The sequence below is a fragment of the Anomalospiza imberbis genome, chromosome 15 (genome assembly GCF_031753505.1).
Source record: "Anomalospiza imberbis isolate Cuckoo-Finch-1a 21T00152 chromosome 15, ASM3175350v1, whole genome shotgun sequence".
In the NCBI taxonomy this organism is placed as follows: domain Eukaryota; kingdom Metazoa; phylum Chordata; class Aves; order Passeriformes; family Viduidae; genus Anomalospiza; species Anomalospiza imberbis.
This window is the reverse complement of record NC_089695.1, coordinates 14,912,973-14,930,682: the sequence shown is the minus strand read 5'-3', so window position 1 is coordinate 14,930,682 and position 17,710 is coordinate 14,912,973. Positions and strand designations below refer to the sequence as shown.

At 42.1% G+C, this 17,710-nt stretch overlaps 1 protein-coding gene across 2 annotated transcripts in view; it reads left to right on the top strand.

The window, feature by feature from the left end:
• The window catches only part of RNF145 (ring finger protein 145), a 46,787-nt gene that overhangs the window by 22,218 nt on the left and 6,859 nt on the right, over window positions 1-17,710 (top strand). For both annotated transcript variants that reach the window (XM_068206030.1, XM_068206031.1), the window contains exons 4-7: window positions 4,870-4,961; window positions 9,816-10,051; window positions 13,530-13,705; window positions 17,235-17,375. In XM_068206030.1, the coding sequence (XP_068062131.1) occupies window positions 4,870-4,961; window positions 9,816-10,051; window positions 13,530-13,705; window positions 17,235-17,375 (645 nt within the window). The remainder of the gene's footprint in view (window positions 1-4,869; window positions 4,962-9,815; window positions 10,052-13,529; window positions 13,706-17,234; window positions 17,376-17,710) is intronic.

Sequence of the window (17,710 nt, the reverse complement as noted above, 5' to 3'; positions counted from 1 at the left end):
CATATTCTATTTATTTGAAATCCGGTGTCCAACCACACCTAGCAGCTGGAATTGAATATTAAACAACAGTAGCACTGGGGCACTGGGGCAATCAACTTTGGTCTTGCTGATTATTTCTATTAAAGCTGGATCATGAGCTGCATTGGATTCACAACAAAAAATGAGAGCTGCTTCTTTGGGTTTTACAGAGCTTTAGGGCTGGGTAACCCAGCCCCTAACAATCTATGTGAATTAGCTCCCTCTTTACTCCTGTTAACTTTATACCACACTGAATTGTGCATTGATTGTGTACTTAGCCATGCAGCTGTGGTCATCTGGGTTAACAGCACCAAGTGTGGTGAGTGAGCTGTCCCACTTCATCTCTTCAGAGTATCAGTTCTTCATAGTGCCATCATTCATTAGCTGGCTGGTTTCTCACCCCTCATTTGACATGAGACTGGTGTATCCAATTTTCTTTTCCTAAAGCAGCAATGCATTTGTTCAGGGCTTTTATCCTCTAAGCTGAGTCGTAAATAAGTGAGTCTTAATTGATTGAGAGTTCCATGTAGTGGCCAAATTTCCTGGGGCCCCCACCAGCTGTCCTAGTAATATATGGCCATTCCTCCTGGCACAAGGCCACTGTGTGCTCTTTAGATAATTGAGCTGTACCATAAATCTTTTCTCAATTTTGCAATACCTTGGCCAAGGGCATCCCCTTTTCTACACTGAGTTTGTTCCCTGTTACCAGAAAGAATAAAGAAAAAGCAGCAGAATGATTGTCAGGGAGACCCTCCTGTGGAGTTACAAGGTTGAGAGAGGAGTGTAAGTGCAGCTGGATCCAGTCTTAGTGTCAGACTTGGCCAACAGTTTGTATCTAAAGGATTAGATTTCCCATTGCTATGAGGGACCTGAAGCCCGTTTTTACATATGGAATTGAATCCCCTTTCTGTGTGCACATTACTGTCTGATGAGGCTGTGCAGCTGTGAGTGAGCTGCAGTAGAGGGGGGACTCAAACACACCTCGATTCTGAGAGCGACTCAAACCCACTGCAGGACCTTCTCCAAATCTGCCTGGGGAGTTTTAACACTCACCCTTCAACGCCTCCTGCTCCAGAGGTACCTGCTGAGCTCACCTGATGCCAGCACTTGGGTATTGGGAGACAAGAAGCTGTGAGAGTGGTCTGAGATCCCATCTGATTTCCTGCAGCACTTTCCAGTTCCAAGAAAAATTAGTTTAATAACGGAGTGACACAGCAATAGGAACAGCTTGAGCTGGGTGCCTGCAGCCAGGGACACAGCACAGAAATCACTGAGCCTTTGTTCCCTCACAGTCAATGCACCCATCCTGCATCCACTCTTCATGTACTTTGCACACATCCCTTGGTCCAGTGGTGGGTGGTCTGGGATCTTCTTGCTCCCTGTTGGATTCTTTCTCTGTCTCCAGGTGGGTGTGGGCTGCTTTTATTTGGCTGGGTTGCAGCTTCTGCTGCGACCCAGGGCTCACACTGCTCTCAGGGCCTCCCTTCATGTAACTGAGCAGAAGTTCAAGATAAGTTCAGCTTTCCTAGGTGGAGCTTGCAGCTTGTGGCTGAAGACTCCAGCAGCTTCAGGAAGACTTCAGCAGCTTGCTAAGGAAAACTACCGAGACAAAAGAATGCTGTTTGAAAGAATTCAGTGAACTAATTTAATTTACCACAGCCATCTTGCTCCTGACAAGGAAGGTGGATGCTGGTTTTATTTTTTATGTAGTAGCACAAATGTCTTGCTTAAAAGAATCACATTTCTTTTACCCATTTCCAGCAAAAAGCAACTTGGGAAAAATAAGTGATGCAGTTATGCAGAATAGAAGTGATATGATTAAACACACTGTTAATGCTAAAACTGGAGTTCACATCACTATCTTATTTCAGGTTTTGCAGTTTTATTATGATTGTATCCCAGGTGTGTTGAGCCTCACAGAGCTTAAAATGAGACAGGGGAGAGCAAGAGACTGAATTGTTTATTATGGACAAACTTAAAATACACTTGATTTTAAGGTTTTCTTTAGACATTAGAAACCTATGAGAGTGTGTTTGATGTTGACAGTGGAGATTAATCAGCCAAAGTAAATGTCAGCAATATGAGTCAGGTCAGATAACCACTGTACCTTATATCAGTCAATTATAAAGCATATTTTTAGTAATGGAAGACCTTTTTGAACTTAAGTAACAAAAAAAAATTATCACCTTTGGAGCAATTTAGTCATGACTGTCCATGGGTACCTGTTAACAGGCCAGCAGTTGGATTAAATGAGACTGGGAATGCATCTGCAGAATGAACAGCAGGCAATCTGATCTAAGCTTTATTATTAAATCGTAATTTTTCAAAGTAATGTAGTTCCAGTCATTTCATTAACTAGTAAATAATGATTTTAGCATTCTTGTTTCCTTACACTGCTGCAGTAAAGTGAACAATCCTCAAATGTAAAAGCTGGAGATTAATACAGTTTTAATTGATCAAAATTGAGTGCAGGCACTTGCTTTTTTCAGCATCTTGTATGGCACTGCAGCTGTTAGAGGCATCTTCTGATTGGTGTCTGTGCCAAAAGATCCTTGTGTTTGTACTGGTAATAGGAGAATCATTGCTTTCACTTTCCTCATTCAGACATCAGCTAAAAATGCTGTTTAAAAAATTTAGGAGATCTTAAAACATTGCTTCTCCAAAGTGGTGGGCCTAGAACTCAGTTATAATTGAGAGTTACTTAGAGAATTCAGCCAAGTGCAGGCCTCTGTGCAGATGACTGAATCAGACAACAGCAAGAAATGCAGCTCGAAGAAATTTGGGTCATCTCCAAGCACGTTCTGGTGTTGAAGCAACTGTAAGTGCAGCTTTGTTCATGTTTCTTGGCTAAATTGTGTAAGGTCATCTTGCTGCACTTGGTATCCTGCATGATTTTATAACCTGTTTCCTAACAAATGTACAAGAAACTAGATGTCTTCACTGCTTTCCTTCCAGCAGCTTAGAAATAGCCACCCAATGTTTCCACCCAAAATTTGAGGATGGAGCATGATTTTGCTAAGACAAAAAGCCATCTCCAGCATCTTGCAAGTGCTGTTATTTTTTTCTCTCTTCTATAACTGATGGATAATCCTGTTTGTGTTGCTGATGCTTTCAGAAAGTGCTTTCTCCTGGTCCATATGATCTAAATAAATAAAAATAACCCATTTGCCAAAAGGATTACAACCTTATGGATTTCGGAAGGTGGAAAAAAAAGCACCTTCTGCTTAGTTATACCTGGAGAACAGAACAATTCTATATTCCTAGAATTGTCATTTGAGGTGCCTTTTCAGTCCTCAAGTGTTTTTAATTGTAGGTTGCAGTCTAAAGAACTCATTTCAACATACCTCACATATACCATGACACTTGAAAAGCTGCTCTGAGTAGGCAGTGTTGTCAGCTATGAAGAACAGGCTTTGAAGTGTTTGTTTTAGTACTTTGAGATTTATGTCTTGAATTCCAGACATTTTTTGCAAGTGAAAATGTGAATACCTTTGCTTGGGGTGGCAAGTTAATCCTAGGAGCAGGGTGTATTCCCGCACTTCTGGGGAGAAGTGAATGATCCCAGTAGCACTAAATTGCATCTATTTCTGCACTGAAATAAAAAGAGCAGTTCTTTTATTGGCTGTGGTTTCCAGTCCTGTTTTGCTGTGCTTTATCTGCATCTGTTCCCAACAAGTGTGGCTGGCCTCAGTGATAAAAATAAACATGGAATAACTGAATTGCCCCTCGAGCAAACAGCCTCTGTGAGCTCCACGCGGGGTCCGACCAAGTGTGTCTGTCTGGCATTCCCAGAATGTGATGCAGGTAGATGTGAGTCCTGGACAGGATCAGTCAGAAACAAACGTGTTTGTGCTGGTGGTGCGCTAACAAGAGTGGAGCTGCAGCTGCCCTGGAGTGAAGCAGGAAGGGTCACAGGGCATGGCAGAAAAACAGGCTGGATGTGGAAGGTCAGGAGTATTGCCTGCTGTCTGATGGCAGGGGATTAAGGAGCCACTCAGAATTCCTGCTGTGCTGCTCCAGGATCAGCTTCTGAAGTTGGGAAATGCCTGCTCTTCGTGTGAGGTTCATATTTGAGTTCTGTTGATGTGGTAGCCTACTCAAGGGCAGAGCCAATGGACGACCAGCAACAACAGAAAACTGCCCGGGTCCTCAGGTTCTTACCTTGCACTTTGGTTGCCAGAGCCCACCCTTGCAGCCCACCTTTTCTGAGGGGAATTCTGAGACATTTTCAAGCTCTCTTACTGTGTTTGTCAATAGTGTTTTATCAGTTTGTGGGTATCTGGTAGGATAGAACTAAACTTTTAAATTGTGTTGGACAAAAGGGTGATGTAGCAACTCTGTTCCTGACTCTACTCCGTGACTATTGCTTTTGCTTCATACTTATCTTTTAATTGACTGTAAAGAACTTCTTAAGTGCAAAATACTATAAGCATTGAAATGGAAGATCTCTGTCAAGCTCTCAATTTTTTTTGTCATGCATTGCTGGTGGGAAAAGAAATTGTTAGGAAGAAAAGACACTTAATAAGGATACTTAAAAATGGAATGGTGCCTAAGAGGCTTTTTCAATAAGCAGTTCTGAGGCCACGCTCTGAAGAACAGCTTAGATGTCCCAAAGGATTTTTACAGCTCTGCCAGTGAGTCTAATTACAGATAATTCTGTGCTTGCTTAAGTCATGCCTCAGTTAGATCCTTCCATCAGCATGGCTGCTGGAACAGTAATGTTAATATTGCTTTTTGCAATTTAGTTAATTGGCTGTGATGTACACTGAAGTTACATATATGTGGAATGAATAAATTGCTTCTTGTCTGAATCAGATGGATCATAATAGTTTGTGGGTTTGTGTTTTTTAGGGATTATGTGAGGAGCGAACTGGAATCAGGCTATGAAGGACCAATGTACTTGGAGCCTCTCTCTATGAACCGTTTCATGACTGCTTTAGTAGGTAAGTGCTTCAAATAATTGAGAGGACAGAGCTCTAATTCTCTTCATTGGAACCTATGCATGTTTTACCTCTTTGTTTCAAATCTCTTTTATTACTTTAACTTGTTGTGATTCTTATTAATATGCAAGAGGTATGGGAGGATAGCTGTATCCTGCCTGGCTTTTTCTATGCCACTGATTTAATACCCCATACTTGCAGCTCTGAAATACTTTCCAGGTCTGTTTGTTATGCTCTGCCTCTGTTATTCTCAGACTATGCAGTCTGATTCACAACAACTGGAGTGTCTGTAATAACCTTTATGTGGAAAGTACTGTAGAAATTTCAATAGTTATGTGCATTTGTAGTGTTTTTGTCAATTTAAGTGTTGTACACACAAATTCTTCATTGGCTTTATAGCTAAACACTGTCATTCTCTTATGAAATCTGATGAAATACATTGATGAGTGTGAGCATGGGACTACAGGCTACTAGTTTTCTTAGAGAGTCCTGAGGATATTTTTAATTAGAGTTAAGGAATAACAAGTAAAACACATTTAAATTGTTTGATTAATGGCAGAGATGACTTCCCTACCTAAAAATCCCAAATAAATAATGAAGAATTGGACTTCCTAGAGTGTTTCCTTACCCTTTGAACTTTGACTAGAAGAGAATAAATTCAGTGTTAAGGTTGCTACACCAAACCATATGTTCTCTTGAGAGGATACTGGGATACACACATACACACACCCCCATGTGTATGTTAAAATGAAGCCTGAGACAAGCTTGCACGAAAAATCTTCCTTAATTCCTTTCACTAAGATCTATGGTTTTCATCAGATTATTGACAGATTTAGTCAGCCATTTACTACTGTTGGCAAAACTCAGCTGCTTTCTGTTTACTTGCAGCTGCTACTGGCAGATAAAAATGGGTTTACTACTTTACAGTGTGCTAGATCTGACAGAATTTACCCATCTCCTTTTTGCCTGCATCCTTACTTTCAAATGTGGCATTTGTCTTTGATTTTAATATTTTTAGTAGAAGTAACACTGGTAATTTTCAAGGAAAGATGATTTAGATATAATTTCCTCTCTCTTCTGAATGTCTAGGTATGCTTTCCTGTCTTGTCAAATGATGCCAAAGTACAGCTAAAGCTTCTGGCGTGCTTCTTACGAGAAAATGTTTGTAATTAGTCCTGTGAATCTCTCCCAGGTGCAATGCAGGGTTCCATGGTAAAGCAGAATCCCTCAGAGAGCTTAACAAAGCATCATGCAGGCCTGGGCAGGAAGAGATCAAGAGGCATTGTGTCATTCAGTAACACGTAAAAACTAAATCCAGAGTCAAACCCAGCATGCTGCATCTAGGTTGTAATAGGCACTAAAAACAAGTGAGAAAAAAATAATAGTTTTATTCAATACAGTTTTGGGTTGTAGTGTGTATCAGACTAAAGTGTCCCCTTACTGTAATTGTGTTTCAGAAATAGGTGCTTGTGACTGTACTAGCAAATATGTATGTGTTAACATATTTTATATCCCCGTTCTTAATTTTCCTTATTCTTTCAAAGCCAACTTGAAAATGTAATTTTGGTCTTGATGACAAGCAGTCATCTTTGGGGATGACTTGTGAAAGTGGTCTGTGAGGCTTGACAGTGTTTTGTATAAATATGAAATGTTTTCTCAGATTTGTTGTATACAAGGTTATTTATTCAGTGGAGTCTCAGGAATACACAGCACTGAGTGGTGCCATCTTCACAGCAAAATTAATGTACAGGTGCTTTGCTCCATCTTTTTCTCACACATTCTGACAGGGAGTTGTGCTGCAGCACTGCTGACAGGCGCCAAAGCAGGTGCATGAGGGAATGGAATAATGGTGCTACTGGTACAGCTCTGGTTTCTGAAGTTCTGGTCAGAATTAAGGGAATTATGTACAGTATCAGTTGGTTCACAAATGTAACCTTTGTTTATGTTTTTATTCATTAATACTTTCTGAATGGGATCTCACAGTCATTTTTTCCCCTGCGTTTAACTTGGTCTGGTAACTGTTGTCTAGGGATAATAATGTGATCCTTAGTGCTGGATGGAAGAAATAAATGTCTTTGGAGATGACCCCTTGGATGAGTGAGCCACTTTGGAGCACATCAGCTGTGAACTTTTCAAAGCTGCTGCGTGGTTTTGCAAGTGATGCTACCATGAAGACTTGTTTATTCTTATGGCACAGTAATGCCATAAATTAAGTAATTAACTTAGGGATACATTGTTTTTGAGTAAGTCACTGATGTAGCCAGGGAGTTTATTAACATCAGCTTTCTAAACTTGTGAATGAAATAAAGATGCTTTTCTACTCCAAGCTTGTACAGTGGCTGTACCTTGTCAGCTTTCTTGTTGAATATTTTCCATTAACTTATGCACTGAGAGGCTCTGGCTACCAGTCAGCAATGTTTAAAGTATCTGTGGAGGTTTGGGGAAGGGAAAAGAATGGGCAGGAAGTTCACACGATGGATTTCTTCCTTATTGCCTCATTCCCTAGCAAAGGACCCTGGTTGGTGTCTTCCTGGGTGTGTTGCAGCTGTTGGGTGTATTAGTTGTGTCTGTCAGTTTTCAGGCCACAGCATTTCAGTTTACAGGGTGCAAACATTCTCCTGGATTTGATAGTCATAGCAGATACTTTGAGTGTTAAAATCTATGGTTTGATGTGAGGTTATTTTCTCTGGCTGATCCTGCTATGTGATGTTGATGACTGATGCTGTGCAGCCCCACCTGCAGATAAAGTGTGATTTACTGCAGAGAGAGATTGGCTGTCCTGAACTAAGGTGCTGCAACCCCAGTTGAAAATGGGAAGTACCATCAATCAAAACTCCACTGGGGACATTCATGCCTTTCCTGCAGGGTTGAGAATTGACAAGATGCACACTTCAGGGAGGAGGCTGGAGCCTCCAGAGAAAGTGCTCCATGTATTTCCTTTGGTGGTGTGTACAGTTCTCCTTCCCATGACAAGTAACTTTTGATCGGTGTTTAAATTAAAAAGGTGGGAGGGCCAGAGCTGAGCAGGGATGAGCAGCACACTCCACACATGGCTGTTGGAGGAAAGCAGGTTCTGCTGGTTACTGAGACTGAACTCAGAAGCTCTGATTTGTGATCTGAGAGCTCCGGAGTCATCCCAGAGAGCACTGGATTATTTAAAGTGATGCTGTTGCAGTGTTTGATTTCAGATGACACCACTTACTAAATGCTGAAGAACACATTGGATGCTGGTGTTTGTGTCCCTTTGTGTGTGAAGCCGAGTTGCCTTAGTTACCGTGAGTCGCAGAAATCCTCGCAAGCTGCCTGCCAGGCTCCTGAATATGACAGCACAGCAGTGTGCTGGTGGTGTCTTAAATAGGGTTGTAGCAATGTGTGTGTGGGCAGAGAACAACAAAGCAGAGGGAGAATGCTTCAGAGCTGGAGTCTGCTGAACGTTTAAAGAGATGAGTAGAGTAACTTTCTGGGAGGCTCAGAAGACCCAGTATGCTGATGGTGTCGTGCTGAGAGCAAGGGTGCTTGTTCTGCAGAGACATCTGCTAATTCAGAAATACATCTATCAAATTGACAGTTGGAATTTAACTTGAAAGAGGACAGCGTGAAGGAGGGAGAACTTTGTATGCTTAAGTAGTAGAGATTAGAGATTGCTTTCAGCTCAGTTGCAGTTATTTTGAAAGCAGAAGTCCTTCCCCAGGTAGGGAAGCTTGGCAGAATGAAAGCAAAACCCTGGTACTGCTGCTTCTCCTCTGGCAGCTTCCCTCCCCAGCCCATCCAGAAGGGCTTACAAGGTCAGTGAGCTTATGTGAGCACATGGAACTCATGCTGACCTAGAGATGTTACTGGCCTTGGTCTGGTTCCTCTCTTTTCTTAAGGCCAGCTCCTGGTTTCACGGAGAGTTATGAAATGCAAACATTATGGAGGTAGTTCCAAACCAGGGCATTAGCACTTGAATTTAGTACCATGCATTGTGGCATTTGATATAAATTAACATAGATGGCGAGGAAGGGTCTGTTTTCAAATAATATGCCATAAATTTCTTCCTTACTGCAAAATGCTGAGTGAGGATTGTTCTTATCCAGGCAATGTGCATTTTACCCCATCCAGTTTCCTCTGGGATCAAGGGTACAACTTCAGTGTCTCTGACGGGAGCAGTTATACTGACGTGATCTTAGTGCTTTAGAAATAACACCCTCCAAATCTGTGGGTGTGTGGGGGAGATGTGCTCATGCTTGTGTCCCCACCAGCTATTAAAGAGAATTTAGTTGTTAATTATCTGTCACTTGCAAGCTTCAGTGATCATTCTGAGCAACTGCCTCAGGGCGTTATGAAATTATTGAAGTCTCAGCTGCTGACCTGGCTATTCTCCTGTTGCTGTTCTTGGTCAGTAATTCCTCTTGACAGTGTAAATATTGTTGCTCTAAAAGCCATTTGGGACCTCTGATTGCTTTTTTGTGTAGGTCAGGATGAAATAGTATAGCTGGGCTTCGGAAAAGCTGCTGTGTGTACAGATACTGATGGGATTTCAGCTGAGCTGGGGGTGGTGAGGAAAAAGAGGGCTGGCTTGTTGAGTTATCCTCTGCATGATTTATTCCTGAGGCTTTATTAATCTGATTCTGCATGTGTTTTGGGTTTACAGCTGGCTAATCTGGGAAGTGAAAGCATTTTGGAAAGGGTAACTTTAGTGACCCAGCAAAAGACACGGAGAGGAGTCTTGGTTTCGTAACAGAGATGTCCTAGTTAGAACCGTCATAATGTGCTGGATGTTGATAACGGTGTTCTGGAAAGATAACGTATTAAAAATACGCTTTTTCCTGAAGGGGATAATCAGCTTGATTCTGAACTGCTGTGTCGCGTTTCCAGGGCAGCTGGTGGTGTGCACGCTCTGCTCCTGCGTCATGAAGACCAAGCAGATCTGGCTCTTCTCCGCGCACATGCTCCCTCTGCTGGCTCGGCTCTGCCTCGTGCCGCTCGAGACCATCGTCATCATCAACAAGTTCGCCATGATTTTCACCGGCTTGGAAGTTCTCTACTTCCTGGCGTCAAATCTTCTGGTGCCCTATAACTTGGCGAAGTCTGCGTACAGAGAGCTTGTCCAGGTAGGATGCTGAATGCAACCATTCTGTTTTCTGACCTTTGGTGCAGGAAAGAAGTAAAGAACTCCTCTTTAGCTGTCTTCTGTGCACCTGTGTTTGTGTGCTAACTCATCCTTTCTTAGCCAACGGAACAAGCTCCTATCCATGGCATCTTCTTTCTGTAATTTATCGGAGCTTTGGATTGGTGAGCAGTTAAGACATGAGCCTGAATTATGCTGCTGGCCAGCCGAGCACGGCCACTTTGCTTGGACTTGGATTATTCCTTCCCAAATCCAGGCTAAAAAACAAGATTGTGCCATGCTGGAACTTATTTACAGCTTTATTAAGTGAGGAAGGTAATCTCTGGGCATTCACTGTAATAGCTGTTCATTTCAAGAAACACTTTCTGTATGAAAAGTGTTTGTAATTATAGAAGTGGTAAATTGTGAGTGACACTGAAGCTGATTTTGACTCTAATAATCACTGATTTGAAAAGTCTGTGGTATTTTCTTTAGAGCAGCAACATTACTGAGACCTCAAACAAGAAGACTGATCTGATGTGTCCATTTTCTTAATGCTTTGACATCTGATAAATGCTTAGTTCAAAGGATACTTTCTCAGTGGTACAGAAACATCACATTTCCTGCATTTTTATATTATATATATGTATGTATATACATCCTTCTGTATATTTGAATATGAAAAGATTTATGCTTGCTTGGCTTTTGATTGAGCCACTGTTTCAGCTTTCATCACTGCCTGGATTTTTTTTCAAACCAAGGCACTGGGTTTTTTTTGCCTTCTGCTCTTCAGTCCAGAAGCAGTCTAAAAACTAACTTGTTAAGCTTCTTTAAAGCTCGTTTGCTGTCATATCTGTCATACACAAACAAAAACTTGGCAGCAGGAGGTGAGTGCTGTGCCAAGGTCTCAGCCTGTCATGTTGATCATTGGTGTCTGGTTATTTATTTTGTATGTAGTTGGTCTTTAGAGCAGGATTATCCTTCTGTGTTTGTACAGCACCTAGCATTGGTCTGACCTCATCCATGGAATCACAGATTTGTTTAGGCTGGAAAAGAACTCTGAGCTCATCAAGTCCAACCACTCAAACAAGTCCCTTAGTGCCACATTTATATAGCTTTTAAATCCATCCAGGGATGGTGACTCCACCACTGCCCTGGACAGCCTCTTCCAATGCCTGACCACCCTCTCAGTGAAGAAATTTTTCCTGAGATCAAATCAAAGCCTCCCCTGCCTTGTAGATTTGCTGATTAAAAAATTAATTTGGGAGCTGACTGGCAGAGCTTCAATATCCTGTTTTCCAGTGAGAATAGAAATGCAATCATGCTTATTATGCATGAGTGGCAACATTTGGGGTAAAACAGTTGCATGTCTGCACAGCTCAAAGCCTTGCAAAAGGTTGGAACCAGCACTTCCATTTTCCATGTACGTGAATGGATGCACAGTTTGGCTCCCTGAAGTCAAATTCAGATTACATGTGGATCTGAGACTTGTATCTATTTTTTATTAGACACTTACATTTAAAACACTTCAAAATCTTAAAAATGTTTTAATTGCAAATGCATTCCAGGTTGATGGGGGAAAATAGTTGTTTCTTGCTGATTTTTTGTTTGTCAGAACTGAGTTCTAAATATTGCTGTTACCCAAGTCTCCTCATCTCTAGAATTGCTTGTCTCCTCCCTGCCTCGTCCCAGTATTTCAAGTCTTTCCATGCCAGGCTGTATTACAGTAATCCTGAGGAAGTATTCCTTGTATCCCTGGCCTTTGGACGCTGATCATACTCTTTCTCCTGGCTTCTTATCAAGAGGACATGAAGTGTTTTTTTCCTTGGGAACACAGAAAAAAATGTCAGAAAATTTGTAATGTGGCACTGGGTTTAAAAGAATGTTGGATGCTGCTTTTCTAAATACATGTAATAGAGTTGCAGTGAATAGTTTTGAGTGGTTTTCACATTGTACTGGCAAAACCCAGGATTTTTGTTTTTTAAGAACTTGCTGCTCTTTGCTTGTGTTCCTGAAACAGCAGAAAAAACATCAGCTCATGGTGTGTTTGTGTACCTGGTTGCAACTCTTCTACAAATCAAGCCTAGATGCTTATTCCAGAGAAGGATATTGCCATTCCAACTGGAATATTTTCATGCTTGTATTTCCATTACTGTAACTCTGAACAGTTGTTGGTTTTCAGTGCTGTCCTGGTGTTTGTGAGTTTACACATAAATCCAGCTGTTTAAGGCTGAATTTGATTGCTGTTTGATATCAGTGTCAAAACTTAGTGAATACTGGGATGTTAAACACCAGGAGCATTTCCCGAGAGCCCTAACAGGTGGACCAGGGCAGCTTTTTGTGTTTGTGTGTGTGTTAGCCTGTGCCCAGGGGTATAATTTAAAAGCAGGCCCAGAACCTTGGCTGCCTGTTTGCAGCAGAAGATGCCAGAAATGTCTCACGGTTATGAATCTACATTATGAGCGTAGCGTGACCCTTTTCCAGTCTGGTGGAGCACTGTGCCAGGAGCTGCACAGGATTGTTTGCCTTGCTCCCAGGCCAGGGGAGTCTCCTGAGGGCAGGTGCACTTCCTTGACAAGTCTGTGAGCGAAGCAGGAGCTTGGCACTGTGTCCCTGCCAGCAGCATAATCCTTGTCCGTCAGCCCCAGTGCTGCAGCAAGTCCCGTGAGTGTCGTATCACTCATGCTTGTCAGCTTTTTTAGCACTTCTAAAAATTTTCTTGCCGTGATGGCTTCTGTGTCATTGTGGGAAGCAAGTGATGAAGAATTAGTAGTTATGAGCAGTTTCCTTTTGACCTAAGTCCAGCTATAAGAGGTTCCAGCTTCTTGGAAATGATTGTAACTTAGTCCTTGCAATGCAAAGGAAGTACTTTGAGCTTCAGAGTCTTCCAATATAAGTCTTAAGCATGAATTTCAAAACACTTGGTGGATTAGGTATGTGATCCTTTTGAGATACTTAAGCATAAAATGGGGGCGGGGGAGTTAAGTTTTTCCCAAAAAACAGGTCAGCAAAGTAGATTTACTACTTTTTTAATGGTATGGCTCATTTCAGTGTCTGATGTGTGCAGTGACTCGGCAGTAGCTACAGAGAAAACAGCATTGCTGTGGCCTAAACTGGGCAAAGAGGACCTGGGGGGCTGGCATGACCCAGAGCCACGTGTCCTCATCCCTCTAGCTGTGAGTGGGCTGCAGGGAGCAGCTCCAAGCCAGGTGTTTGTAGGAATGGGCATTGAGCTGCTCTGAGGGTTTGCTGCTGGAGTCAGGTACTTCTGCCTCCTGCCAGACAGACTGGAAATGTCACTGCTGAGCCTGAGCTCTGCCTTTGTCAAACTGTACTTTGATGTACCTCCTCTCTTCCTGTGGGATGGCTGATGTCATGTGGATAATCCTTGCCTTCCTTGTGACTATATTGTTGACTTCCCTTTTGTTATCAAATCCCAAGTGCTGTGACTCAATAACAAATTGTCTTTTGTGTCTTCCCAGGTGGTGGAGGTGTATGGGCTCCTGGCCCTGGGAATGTCTCTGTGGAACCAGCTGGTGGTCCCAGTGCTTTTCATGGTGTTCTGGCTCGTCTTATTTGCTCTTCAGATCTATTCCTATTTCAGTACACGGGACCAGCCTGCCTCCAGAGAGAGGCTCCTCTTCCTCTTCTTGACCAGGTAATTCAGGAGCCTGCAGATAAGTGGATTTCTGTTTGAACTGTCTTCTGAAATGGGTATCTGTGCTCTTTTAGAGATGGAATGTAGATACTGGCTTTATTGCACATGGATACCCAACAAATATTTGTCCTTATTGCAGTGACCAAGCATATAAACCCTGTTAAGCTTTTCCTGTATAGGCATGGATCCCATTCAGAGCAGACATTAATAAAACTGTGGGAGAGCTCCCAGAAAAAGCAAAATAGTCCTTTGAGGAAGGAGCAGGCATAGTTAAAACTTTGGTCCAGAAGTTGTTTTCAGTATATAAATTGATTTTAAGTCTGAGATATTTCAGCTGAAGTTCAGTCCATCTGATATCTTTTTCATGATTGTGTTGCTTTCTGAGCTTTGGATGTCTTACTCAATCATTTTGGTGTGGGACACATTCTTTAGTTCATCAAAGCAGCCAAAGCACCCAACTCCCAAAGCAACCTTTGAGACCACTGGTTAATGTGGCAAAGGTGTAAAGATCAGAAAGATACCAGATTTGTAAAAGCTTTCTAAAAACATAAAATAGTTTTATAGCCTATAAAGTTTTATAAAGTTTAAAGGTTGTAATATAAAGGAAAGAGATCTGTGTTGGTGCTGATACTGAAAGGCTGCATTTGAGGGATTCTGCTGGCTGGAACCTATGTGCCTTTTTCAGGTTTTGTTCATACAAAGGGAGCAGGAATGCAGGGCAGAGAGGAGCTGGGGGTGCTGCAGAAGCTGGGTTAGGCAGATTAGGTACCGTGCCATAGTGGGATGGGGAAAAGAGGGGTAATAGTTGTCTAAACACAGCCAGCTAGCACAGGACACAGTCTTTAGGGATCATACATCGTTAGTTCTGCTGTTTGATTAGTAACTTCTTCATCACTAGAGTTTTCCAGTTGCTGGGCTTTTTCTTGCCTTGCTGTATCTGTCTATGGTGCCATCCTGTAAGCTGTCAAAATTAATTATCATTAAGGAGAAATGCCAAGGATTTATACTGCATATAGTATTAAAATTGCTTATGGTGTCACCCTGCATTATGCAGAAACACTGACTATTACTGCTTATTAACTAAACCACTGGGGTCTGAAATTTTTCTTCCTGTTCATTTCTTCTGCAATTTTAGTTTTGTTACAATAGAGGAGAAACAGTCCTTTTCCTTGAAGTTGAGTTTAGTCCTACACCAAATTGTTATACTTCTCCTATTTATGGCAAAACAGGGACAAAACACTGATTTATCTTAAAAACACACACCCTGATGGTACCACTAACAGCCTCTGACCCCGTGGAGGGAGCTGAAGTACCTTGTCAGGTCGGGTAATAACATAGTGCTGGCTGTTCAACAGAGTGGAAGAGAAGATGTGCTCTTCTATGAAAACAAGTGAATTCTGCATCTGTGCCCTGTCAATGAATAATTGCTTCAAACAGTGGGGCTGGAGTTCAGGTGGAAGCAGTTGGGGTGTACACAACAGCTGTGTCTGACTCCATGAGGAGCTCAGAGTGGCTGTGCTGGGTCAGACCAGGAGCCTGGGATCCAGTTCCCAGCAGTGGCTGCAGATGAGTTCCTGGAAGGACACCCACCCATTATGTGACAAACAGGATGCTTCCTAGGACTCCTCCAATCCTGCATCCTCCTTCTTCTGTCAGGCTGCATTAGCTGGATGTGGCTAGTGAGTATTTCAGTAACCCTCAAGAAGCCCTTCCATCAGGTTGTGGTTTCTGCCCTTGAACCCATGTACACTTGTGTCATTTGGAAGATCCTGAGGGAAGGCGTTTTCCCAGCTCAGCCTCATCTCTATAATGAAAAATCCATTTTGATTGCTTGAATCCGTATAATTTCATTCAGTGCCTCTCAGTTCATATACTGGGGAGGGGAGACATGGATACCAAGTTGTTTTCTTGAAAACTGAGACCTAAGTCTGTTCTTCCCAGACTGGGAAGCTCTTGTTCAATATTTGCTGTTTAAAACTATTTTGTACCTTTTGTTGTTCTTGTTCCTCTCAAAATCTTTTCCATGGATTTGTAACTGCTGTGATTTTTGAGAAACCATGAAGAGTTCAGCTCTTTGGGACAATTTATAAGCTTGTGCTTGACACATAAACATAGTAAAGCTCCCCAGGCATCTCTTGAGCTCATAAGCTTCTCTGAGACTCTTGCATAGTAGATCAATTTTAAGAAGAGTCCTAACATTGCTCTGACAAAAAAGCAGAAAAAACAGGATTCTTGATTACTGGTAGTTTATTTTAAACCAAAACTTAGAGTTCCTCAAATACCCTACATAAATAACTGCTTTAAATGCTGTTTCTCATTATCTTGATCAGCAGGAACATCTAAAAGCTTTTTCAGCCCCCCTTGGCTTGGTAAACAGGCAGAATTTTAAGGCTTACCAGAAGTACTGTAAATAGTATATATAAACATACCAACATTTTCTGCAGTGAATTGCTTTCAAAGGATATTTCAGATTTAAATAGTCACTAAAAGAGACAAAGTAAATGTCTCTTGGATGAGCTTTGTTTATTTTTGAAGCATGTGCTTCCTCAAAACTCTTTTGTCAGAGCACTGGACTACTTCACTCATCACTCAGTTAATTAGCAGGACATGGTTTTGACCATGGCAATTTCTCTCTCAAGACTGCTGTCCTGAGGAACAACTGAAGATTTTTTTTTAAATTAATGTGTCAGTGTATTACCTTGAATTATGCATATGAGTATTTCCAGATGTGTAACCCCTGGCTGACAGCTGGTTCTTTATCTTTTCCTGGCATTGGCAGTGCTGTGGTTCCGAACCCAAAGCACATTCTGGGGTTTGGGCTGCTTCAAATAACACAGTGCCAGGGCCAATAGAAGAGCAGCCTGAAAGTGGGTGATGCAGCTGTCAAATGAAGTCTAGGGTCTTGATCTCTGGGACTTTGCTGTAGCAAAAGAGAGAAAGAAACCAGCTGAAGGAGAGCCTTCTCTGCCATCTTTTTCTGCTGCTTCAGGCTCAGCCATTCCAAAAACAGGTGTTGCCCACCTGATGTTGATAGGGAAAAAAGCCTCAGTCTCCCAGCAGGATTTATTAGTTTGATGTTGGTGTGCATTATTATGGATAGGAGGAGAACATGCCTTAGTGAATCCGTTTGCTTTAACCGGGTCTTTGTGGTGCTGGGTGAAATTCCAGTGAGTGACTTCAGTGTGTGGAGGCTCTGGCTGGCCTGTGGCTCCGAGCCCCAGCGGCAGCAGGACAGTGCCACCACGTGGCCCTGTGCTGAGGGAACTGCAGGGATGTCACAGCACAGCCCTGCCTCCAAGGTGGAGCTGCAATGAACTTATATCTTGGAAAGAAGTAATAAAATCCATCTCATCTTTTCTTTTATTGGAAGACTTAATGGCAGTGTAGAACTTCTAACATTTTCATTAAACCAGTCCAATTTTGCTTTAAAACCAACTTGCACAGTTAACAGGGCAAGGGGAGAGCTCATCACGCGTCTTTTAACTGATCAACCTTTTCTTTTTGTTTCTTTTCCTGTCTCTCCTGGCAGTATTGCCGAATGCTGTAGCACTCCATACTCACTGCTGGGATTGGTCTTCACAGTCTCTTTTGTTGCTTTGGGAGTTCTGACTCTCTGCAAGTTTTACTTGCAGGGTTACCGAGCGTTCATGAACGATCCTGCTATGAACAGGTAAGTGCCTCGTTGTGCCTAGGGTCTGAAAAGAAACAGATAGAAAGGGGATTTCTATAGAAATACAGGGGTGGCATTGCAGTTTTTTGACTCTTGACCTTTGGACAGGTTTTTTTTGTATGCCAGTTTGTGTGTGCATTGAAAAGATTTGAGGTGAAAACATTTGTCACAGACTTCTTGGGAGATGGTTCATTTCTGCACAAATTCAGGGCTGTTATTTGGGATTTACAATCTCTTCTATTTTCATGAGTTACTGGAAAATTTTCACATGCTTGCATAATATAAACACTTTATATTTTCATTTCCTCATGTCCCCTCTAATCATGTATGAAACT